At 34.8% G+C, this 10247-nt stretch overlaps 2 protein-coding genes across 3 annotated transcripts; both read right to left on the bottom strand.

The window, feature by feature from the left end:
• Positions 1-1525: 1525 nt before the first annotated feature.
• LOC113782917 (proteasome subunit alpha type-4) lies at positions 1526-4703 on the bottom strand. The gene is made up of 3 exons (XM_027328889.1): positions 4607-4703; positions 4317-4376; positions 1526-2577 (listed from the first exon to the last, which is right to left on the bottom strand). Exon 3 carries the CDS (start codon positions 2566-2568, stop codon positions 1819-1821), a length of 750 nt encoding a protein of 249 aa, XP_027184690.1. The 5' UTR covers positions 2569-2577; positions 4317-4376; positions 4607-4703; the 3' UTR covers positions 1526-1818.
• A 1585-nt stretch (positions 4704-6288) lies between these two features.
• On the bottom strand, positions 6289-9419 carry LOC113783085 (haloacid dehalogenase-like hydrolase domain-containing protein 3). 2 transcript variants are annotated; one of them, XM_027329116.1, is made up of 4 exons: positions 9250-9419; positions 7447-7851; positions 6939-7145; positions 6289-6824 (listed from the first exon to the last, which is right to left on the bottom strand). In XM_027329116.1, exons 2-4 carry the CDS (start codon positions 7702-7704, stop codon positions 6525-6527), a joined length of 765 nt encoding a protein of 254 aa, XP_027184917.1. In that variant the 5' UTR covers positions 7705-7851; positions 9250-9419; the 3' UTR covers positions 6289-6524. The 2 variants fall into 2 exon arrangements, with proteins under 2 accessions (XP_027184917.1, XP_027184918.1); XM_027329117.1 differs by having other exon boundaries at positions 7447-7834.
• Positions 9420-10247: the final 828 nt, after the last annotated feature.

Raw genomic sequence — 10247 nt, 5'->3', positions numbered from 1 at the left:
GAGCGGATCGAGTCGAGTTCGATCTGGTCAAATCGAACTTGATTTCAAAAATATTAAACTCGTTAGCTTGCGAGCTAGAGTATATATATGTATTTTTTTTATTTTTTTATTTTAATAGTAAAATTACATATATATTTCTAATATTTTATTATTTATTAAGAAAAATATTATTTTATTTATTTTTTGCAAAATAAAATAATAATTTTTTTTTGAGCTCAAGCTCGAGCTTTATTTTTGGCAGTTCTTCGAACTCGAGTTTGATAAAACTAAGTCAAGGTTCAGTACGATTAGGTCAAAACTCGACTCAATTCGATTCGTTTGCAGTCCTAATTTGTAGTTAGGATCTTGTTAATCTGTGTTATTGTCAAGGTATTGGAGTGCTGCATGCACAATCTTTTTTTATGACAATTTGGATGCTTTCTTCTTCCCAGCCCCTAGTGGCTAATTTCTCTAAATATTGTCAAAACAAAAAAAAAAAAAAGGCGTCGCAAAAATGAGGGAAGTAGGGAGAGTTTTCTGGTTATAGCAACGGAATTTTTTTTCCTTTTTTATAAACATGCCAACCAAATTGCTAGTAGTTTGAGTGTTGATTTGCATGGCTAATACCCAAACAATAGAACCTTTAGGCCCTGTTGGACAATAAAGGAAAGAGGGAGTGATTTCTTGAAAATCCTAATTTTTTTCTTTATTTGGTCAACAGAGGAAAATAGTAGGGAAAATGAAAATGATTCTTAATATAACAGAGTACTTCCTTGAAGACCAACAATCATCCAATATCAACGTAGGGATGTTAACGAATCTAGTCCATTTTCCTAGACTCCGAACGGAGAGTAGGTTTCTTATTCGCATCTAACCTAAATCCATTTTATCTGTAATATAAAATGAATTTATATATTTCAGCCCGTTTTGGACTCAAATCCAATTAATATAAATAATTTCATGAAAAATTATATATGAGCATCTACATATTCATTAAAATATGTTACTAAACCTCTTGTTTTATACACACCAAAAAAAAAAAGATTTTCTATATATCAAATAGTTGTTAGAATTGTCTCATTGCATTGTTAATATTGTGTTGATAAATTTTATGTAAGAATAGAAATTTTAAATTTATTGGAAAATAATTTTATTAAATTAATTTCAAAATTCAGATACATTCGACCCAAATTTGAATCCGATCAGACCTAGTATGAAACCTATCTGTATCCGAATCCGGATCCAGATCCGGATTTGGATCATTTTATTGTATATTACATCTAGGTCTAAAATTACCAGTTCTTCCCAGATCCAATCCATTAATTGTTACCCCTCTATTGGATGTTAAACGAAAATCCATTCTCTTCAAAACTACCCGATTAGAATTTGTTCAAATTGAAACCAGACCATGAATCCCAAGTTAAAAGCACATCGCTCTGATCAGCTCAGTTTTTAGTTAATAGCTATGGTTTTGCACAAATTCAATAGCACAGTGAAAGTCAAAATACTCAAAGGAAATACACCTAGTCCCTGTAGAAAACAAAGCTAAGCACAAAAGGCACCAACAATTCCCAATGGCACATTTCCAGGCAGACCTCCAATGGACGGGAGCTGCTTCTGCTCAGTTCAAATATAGAATAGTCTGAAGTTAGCGACAGAGACAAAATACAGTGATGAAGGTAATAAATCAGAAACGGAACAAACGCACCTAAGTTCTTGGATCACGAGTAAAAAAGCTTATATCAGCAAGAATCAATGTACTTAACGAGAACAAAATACCAAATACTGCAACAGGGCACCAGTTACCACATAAGCAAGTACAAAGGAAAGTACAATATCTTAAGAGGCCTCTGGAGCAGGTTGGGTTAATCCAGACTTGACTAGCAATTTATTAAGTGCTTCTGGTGAGTAGACCTGGTACTTGACTTTTCCATCCACGCTGAATACCTCTGCAAGCTCAAGCTTCTCTGAAGTGAGACTAGTGCTATCCATAGTCTTACTGAGCACCTTAAGTGCAAGTTGAACTGCCTCCTCTCTAGTGATATCATCCTTGTAGTCCTGCTTCAGCATCGATTGTGCTGCCTGGTTGTTCGCTCCGATTGCTGCTGCTTTCCAACCACCATAATTTCCACTTGGGTCACTCATGTAGAGCTGGAAACCATAGTTTTTATCCCAGCCTGCAAACAGAAACGAAACACCAAATGGACGGAGACCACCAAATTGTGTGTACCCCTGCTTGGTGTCACATAGAGACTGAACCAACTGTTCCACAGGCATTGGTTCTTGGTAAGCGTAAGTATAGCGCTGAGCTTGAACCCTGGCCGTGTTAATTAGGATGTTGGCATCAGACATTATTCCAGCCACAGCACATGCTACGTGGTCATCAATCTTGTACATCTTTTCAGTGGATGTTGATGTTTGAAGAAGCTTTGATGTGACTTTCTTTTCACCTACCAGCACAACCCCATCTTTAGACAAGATTCCAATTGCACTACCCGCATTTCCAATGGCTTCCATTGCATACTCGACCTGATAGAGACGACCTTCTGGGGAGAAGATAGTTGTGCGGCTATCATACCTTCGTGACATTTTTTTTCTCTATAGTAAACACGTAAGATAGTGAGCACAAAAGGAAAGTGTAATTTACAAATCCAAATAATACTTTTGCGCAAGCCACTTAAAAATCAACAAGCATAAAGCAAACTAAAAGTAGTAATAGCAAAGATCAAAATCAATTAAACACTTCGGTGGAATATTTTAGTCTCTATCGCTCAGCCAGGAATCATGCTACAGACTGAGAAACATGTGGTGATGTTTCTACAACATACAAAGATTAATAACTAAAACTTTGGTTGCATTTTGTTTGTACTTTTGGGTAAGATCAACATTCCTAGATCGCCAAATAAATAAAAAAAGGCATAAATATGTTTTGAGAAAAATAAATATTGAATACGATCAAAATGCTAGGAGCACTGGAATATAAACCCAATTACTCTATCCTCAAATGGTTCTCTAAGACAATTTGATTTTGTTATGGAAAATATTTTGGTGCTCCAAAAGGTGCATATGGATCTATATGTTCAGTTCAAAGCATTTTCCCGAACATGACACCTATGTGTACACAAGCACTAATGTACTTGTTCCCCAAAGGAACACTGAAAAGAATCATGCGGTGGACTTCCAAATAGATTTTCAGGATTATGAATAATCTTCTAAAGCTTCTAAGGTTGCTAGTCCTCTTTTACTGTATTTTTCTGGATCTCCAACATTCTATTGATTCCAACATCCATAGCATGATAAATATGGCATACAGCTGACTTCCAATACAACGTAGGGTGATGGGTAGACAACCAGGCCACTAACTGTTATTAGCTATTTCTATTTCTGACGTTCTCCCACCAGTGCACAATTTCAAATGGAATCCAAAAGCAATAAAATCACTTGGAGCACCCAAAACCAGTTGCCTTCTTTATTGGGTTTCAGTTGGTGATCCAAAAAAGAAGTACAAGAGCACAGGCAACCTTTAGATCCAACGGAGAAGTCACTAAATTAATTGATCACCATCATCTCATTTACTGGGTCTCAAATTAATCCAAAGAATAGATTTTGTCCCAGAAGACTTTAGTTTTGGAGGACTGAACCTTAGTTCCCCTTTTGCTCCAAATCAAATGACTAAACAAGCTAACCAATCAATATGCCCATAAGAATGACCACAAGACCACCACCAAAGGATGAACAAAGTTCAATTACTAAATTGGCAAACGATAAAGATCTCAAGAACGACAACAATATTTCGTGAAAAATTCATAGAATGTTTTAGCAATTGACCCTAAAAGAAGTGGATACAACTAACAAAATGAGCTCAATGAACATAATGAGCTCCAAAACCAAGTCTTTCTACACCAAAAAATATTCTCATGCTTCTGAAGTAGAAAAGTTTCTACACAGGAAAGCATTCTCCCCTGCAACCTCAAACAAGGAACTTCAACAATACCTAATTGTGTCAACACTAATCTTCAAAAACCTTAATAATATGTTAACATTGAGCAAAATACTCAATTTAATATCTAAATTAAATAAAATAACCTTGGAGTTCCTGAATTAGCTAATTTTAGTAGAACATCTCCCCTTTAACTTCTTCTTTTCCCTTTTTTATCTTTTTTTTCCTTTTGTATCTTTAGGAAAGATAGAAACCCAATCAGGGCCAATGTGGAATCTTGTCACATTCATAAACCCTTCTAAACCAACAAAATCAACCCACAACTTCGACAACCCAAAAAAAACGCTGAAAATCAATCTATTCAACAAAAAAAATCCCAAAAAATTGTAGAATTTACCTGGTGAAGATTAGGGCCAAAACTGAAAAAGGGACTTGCTTGCCGGGATTTACTGTCAGCCTGCAAACGATCAAACCAACGAATCAATCAATTTTCCTGTTAAACTCCAAGAAATAAATCAACAAAGATCCCAGTAAAATTGAAGCTTTTTCTCGCCGGAATCTGTAAAATTCCGGGATTACCAAGAAGACCCAGTTGACGGCCGACTTAGAAGAGACCGACGAGACAGCAAATACTAGAAACCAATAAGTAATCTGCGAGTATATGTATATTAGCAGTCGTAAATATACCTGAACGGAGATCGGGGAGTTGAAGAACGGAGTAGGTGCCTAGCTTTGGGTTGGGATGGGGTTTATAATATCTACTGCTATTTTCTCTTCAGCTGTCTTTCGGCCCAAGCCAAGGCAATATGCTTCAATTATTTCAATTTTTATATTTTATTTATTTATTTACTAAAAAAAATTAAATTTAAAATATGTTTGCTATTTTATTCAGACCCTTCATTTAGCTACATATTTTAAATCCCACCTCCCTTTTATTTTTCACTTTCCAATGGAAATTTGAAATTTATTTTATGTCCACTTTTTCTTTGTTGTAGTTTGCTTCAATTGAAATTCTTGATAATAAAGACTGATTTTAAAACTTTTGGCATTATTGGCACGATCTTTTTTTTTTTTGATCATTTTTTGCTCGCTATTTTGGTTGAATAGATGTGTGTTATATTAATTATTTTATTTCCATCACAATTACAATTTTCAATCATTTTTTAGTGATCCCAACATGAGGGTTGCATATGACTCGAGTTACTTCTGAGCCGATCATGAGCAGTTTGAGTCAAAACTCGACTCGAATTCAGTTAACATCAATCTCCAGTTGAGTTTGAGTTGACGAAGTCAAGTTCAAGATCAAAGATATTGAGGTCATTAGCTTGCGAGTCAACTCGATTTTATATATATATTTTTTATTTTCTTATTCCAATAGTGCAATTGCACACACACACACATATTCCTAATATTTTATTATTTGTTAAGAAAAATTACTATTTTGTTCATTTTAAAAAATAAAATAATTATATTTTTTAAACTCGAGCTCGATTCGACTTGACTCGAATTTGAGATCAAGCTTGAGTTTGAACTTTATATTAAGAGCTCGTCGAACTCAAGTTCGAGTTCAAGTTTTGGTAAATTTAATTTGAGACTCGACTCGATTAAGTCAAAATTTCGACTCAATTTAATTCGTTTGCAGGCTTAATCCCAACAATATGTTTATCTCATATATATCACATCACAAAAAGTGCTATAGTAATTATTTTAAATAATATTTCAAAAAATCTACTATCCAAACACACAAGAGTCTCGTGTAATTAGTAAGTAGCTTCTACTAATTTATTTCTGCAAGCCATGGATCTTATCACTATGAAGTTATGAATCTTATCATCTTTTTCAATGACACTCCAAGCCCAGCTTGCATGTTTATGTTATATACATGACTAAAGTTGGGATTTTTATTTTAAATTTTTACAAGGTTGTTCTTGCATTCTATTCTTTAAACTTCTAAAATTTCTCGGGTGCTAAAATCAGAAAATAGAAATGCTTGCCAAATCGTGATTGAGCACACAATTGATTGTAAAGATTCTTATTTTCACGTCAACAAAGAAAAGATCATTTTCATTACCAAAGATGGATCCATGGATTCCTTCTAGTATAGATGAGTTGAAGGTAAATTTTGGTTGTGCAATATTTATGGACTTGCAGGCAGCTGGAGTAGGGTTGGTTACAATACAAGGGACCACAATGGCGAATTCATGCTTGGGATTTTGCAGCCCGACGTAGCAGATATAATGACAGCTGCAGAAGGCATTGGTCTGGCTTCCAGATTTCAGCAGAAAATTTTAATTTGCTGAAGAAAGATTCGAGGGAGATGATTCAGACATTGGAAATTTGATTAATGATGCCAACCAAACACCTTCAAGTCAAGAAAGATTCAATGGATTGATAGGGATGCTAATCAAGTGGCTGCTTATTGTTTGGAACATGAAATGATATTATGACCTGAAAAGGGAATTGAAAAACATTAAAAGGAGAGGAAGATCCGATATTTCTCCCTGCACCCTTTCTTTCTTCTGTGTATTACAACAAGGTTTGCCATTGAAGCGAATATAATTTAACCAAACTGGTAATCAGACTGAGCAAAAAGGGGTACAATTTATTAGCAACTCAATCGTTCAGAATTAGTAAGCCACTCCTGTGTAGCAACCAAGTCAGGAAGAACTGTAGCACCGGATTTCCGCCAATTCTCAGCATCAGGTGTCTTGAATCTATCTAATAGCAGCGCATGCATTCCCGCACTCTTTGCAGGTAAGTAGTCCTTACGCATGCTGTCTCCAATATGGAGAGCCTCTTCCGGTGGGATGTTTCCAGCCTTTTCCAAGGCAATCTCATATATCCTCGGATCTGGCTTCTCCGCACCTACAAGACCAGAGAATACACCGAAATCCCACTCTGATCCCTGAAACCAATATATTGTTTGAAAAATGGTTCATAATTCAGTAATGAGTATCAGAGCTCAGAAGGCTTGATCAATAAAGATTGTAAGCTTTTTACGAGACCTAATAGGAAATACCTGATTCAGGCCCAATGCAGGAAGGATTACATCCTGATACCTGTACTCCGCATTGCTAACAAGCCCAACTTTAAGCCCCTTTTTTCGAAGCCATCTAAGGAAAGGTTGAGAATCTGGAAAGATACTGTAAGGTGCAGAGGAACCAAATGAAGCATAGATGCGCTTAAAGACTCTCTCAAATGTCTCCTCGTCATAGTCGTATCCAGCCTGCAGACAACAGATTATCTAGTTTACAAGAACAATCATGCCTATTCACATAATAATTATTACAATCGTGTTTCCAGATCCAGCCGCTAAAAATTTGTTTTCTATTCAGCCACCTTGTGCCAAATGTAGCAGTCTGAAAAACAAAGTGAAGTATTCAGCTGTGTTTATCATGTTATTCACTTATTCTCCATGGCAAAGTGAGCATGCATGTATTGTCTTATTTGAAAACACTGCAAAAAAAGAAACCTATACGTGACAGTAGTCATAACTACACAATCCATGCTCCTGCATATCGTTATACCTTAACAAAAGAGTCTCTCACACAACTCTTCCACCAAACTATGTTTGGGATTTTTTCTGCAAATCCAAAACATGGATGTTTCTTTGCCATGTCAGTATATGCAAGCTTAAAGCCCTCATGAACTCGTTTGTAGTCAGGACATGGCAAACCAACAGCTTTAGCTGCCATGCAGTAGTAATCACCAAGCTCGCCCTTATATGCTATCAGTGTACCAGTAACATCAAGTGTGACACAGCGCAACTTTGCTAGCGTAGACATTGTATAGAGGACTGAATCACAGGTCTGTGCTTTCGCAATTCAGAGCTTTACTTCAGAAGTTTTGTATCTAATTTTATCAGAATTCAGCAGGATAATGAAGCTATCGCTTGAACTGCACATTAACAGCTTCCTGGACACATCAAAAACCTGCATCAGAGAATGAGATTGAGCTATTGATTCAGCCAGCCCATATGAGATTCATTACATTTCACTTCCACTGACCTGTTGCTATATATATCTTAAAATTGTTTTATTAGTAAGATCTTGCAAAATGTTTCACCAGAAACTTAAAATGATTGATCTCTAAGCAATTATTTTCATCAGTTTGTCAAGCGGGTAAACCAAAAACTGGGACCTACAAACTAGAGCACCAAAATTGTCCTTTTCAAGAAGCTATATCCAATAACTTGAACCAGTGCACAACGCTAGATACTGAGAATTCAGGCTTAAGGCACCATTGGAAGGAAAACGCAGCAGGGGAGACAAATATGTGCGAGTTACTCTGAAAACTAAGAACATGAAATCCTTGCAGACTTAGATAGGATCTAGGGATTTGTAAAAGTTTGGAACATCCATCAATTGAAAGTGCAGACTTAGATTGTTGTAGGCGTTTATCACTTTTTTTTTTTTTGATAATAGGCGTTTATCACTTTTAAAACTTTGTACACCTAAACTTTTGCTCTACAGCTTCGCATTTGGGCTTTCCCAATTGTAGGTGGTATCGCTTAGATAGATACCGTTCTTGTTATTGCTTCTACATCAAAACAAACACCAAAAACCATTTACATCAGCGCACCACGTTTCAGAGATAACTTGAAATAAGAGCTAAATGACACATACTCTACATACATCAGCCTAACCCCAGACAGAATTGTATTTATAAGAAGAAAGGATTAAGTCTAAAAAATAATATTATATGCAATTTATTTGAGACATAATGCAGCAGAAGTAGCCCCATTTTTAATACCTAAAAATATTCAAACGACACAAAATGGAACACTGAAACTACAAAATCGCATTTTAAGCTTCTGCCTGCAGAAATAAAACACAATTAACCAGAAACAATCAGCTTTTTTTTTTGTCCCTCAAAGACATCAACTCATCTTTAATCCCAATCAATTAACCGCTCCCTAGTGAAACAAGGGGGAAAAGAAATCAACTTTGGAGGTTGATATAATCATCCCAATTTCCAAGTAAAATCCAAACCTGGACAAACACAAGGACAAAATCCCAGATTTTTACTTTCATTTCTTTCCTTGACCAAACAAATTCCACGCTAAAATGAATAAAAAACCATACAAGCAGCAGCAGCAGAAAGATTAAAGACTCTTGAGAAACCCAAGATAAAAGAAGTACCAACCCAAAGCAAAAATCTTTGACTTCATTGAACTAAATCACCCAACACCTCCAAGAAATGCAGTCACTTCAATAGAAAATTCTACCTTGAATTAGCTCAAATTTTTATACATTCCACAACCAAACAGCATTGGGAAAGATCAAATTTTTTCTCAGACCCATTTGAGAATAAAGGGATTAAAAGCATACCCAGATGAGAATAAGCCGAAAGGAGTCTTGGTTGCTTCACAAAATTGCCATGATTCGATTTGAGTCAGCAACTTGGAGAAGGAGGAGTATCTCCTTTAAAATGCTGATTTTGGTAAACACATAGCCAAAACTGCTTTAAAAAATTTATCTTTTCTTCCTTCCCACGTACTGTATTTAGTACCCTTTTCTTTTTGTTCTGGATTTTGCAGCTACTTATAACTAAGGTGGGAAACTTTTTTGCCTTTGGGGTCCCCATAGTTTGCTTAAATGTTTTGGACGGGAACAATTTATTTTCATGCTGGTCTTTCTTGTCCCTTCCCCAACAATTTCTTCTAAAAATTGCTATTTTGTTTCATTGTTGTTTGATTCTCTTCTTTTGGTTCTTATTTTAACATTTTTAACTACTACTTTCAATACTATCACATGGCAAGAAATTATAGTTACATTATCAATTAGTAGAAACTCAATTAGATTGAAAAAAAAATATCATTTGTGATATCACTAATCTTTTTTTTTTTTTTGCATATATGATAATTGGATTAATTTTGTACTAGTGTTGTTATTTATTGTTTAAAAATTTACTAAATGCAACTACTCATGCATTCCTAATGTTTTAATAGCTTTTATTTAGTATTATGGCCTTGTTCTTGATTGTTTTTTATTTTACAAAATCTGATTATAGATATTGAATATCAAAAATAATCAGAATCAACAAAAAGCTACATTTTTATTATTATAGATTTTAGCATTTTTAGTGATTAAAATATCTATAATTAAAATATAAAAGTAATAAAAAATATTATAAAAATTGATTATCTAAAATTAGAATTTATAATTAATTAAAATAATCAATCAAAAACAAACCTGGAAAAGTTGAGAAAAATAAATTGCAAAATAACGGTGGGTCGACATGGGTGTCAGTAAAGATGATAATGACTTAATGACAAATTAGGAAAAGTAAAGGGCATTGATTCAGCAATTTCTTTAAAATTTTGAAA

This window comes from Coffea eugenioides, chromosome 9, assembly GCF_003713205.1.
Source record: "Coffea eugenioides isolate CCC68of chromosome 9, Ceug_1.0, whole genome shotgun sequence".
NCBI classification, from domain to species: Eukaryota; Viridiplantae; Streptophyta; class Magnoliopsida; order Gentianales; family Rubiaceae; genus Coffea; species Coffea eugenioides.
The sequence above is the reverse complement of the archived record's forward strand: the minus strand, read 5'-3'. Positions and strand labels throughout refer to the sequence as shown.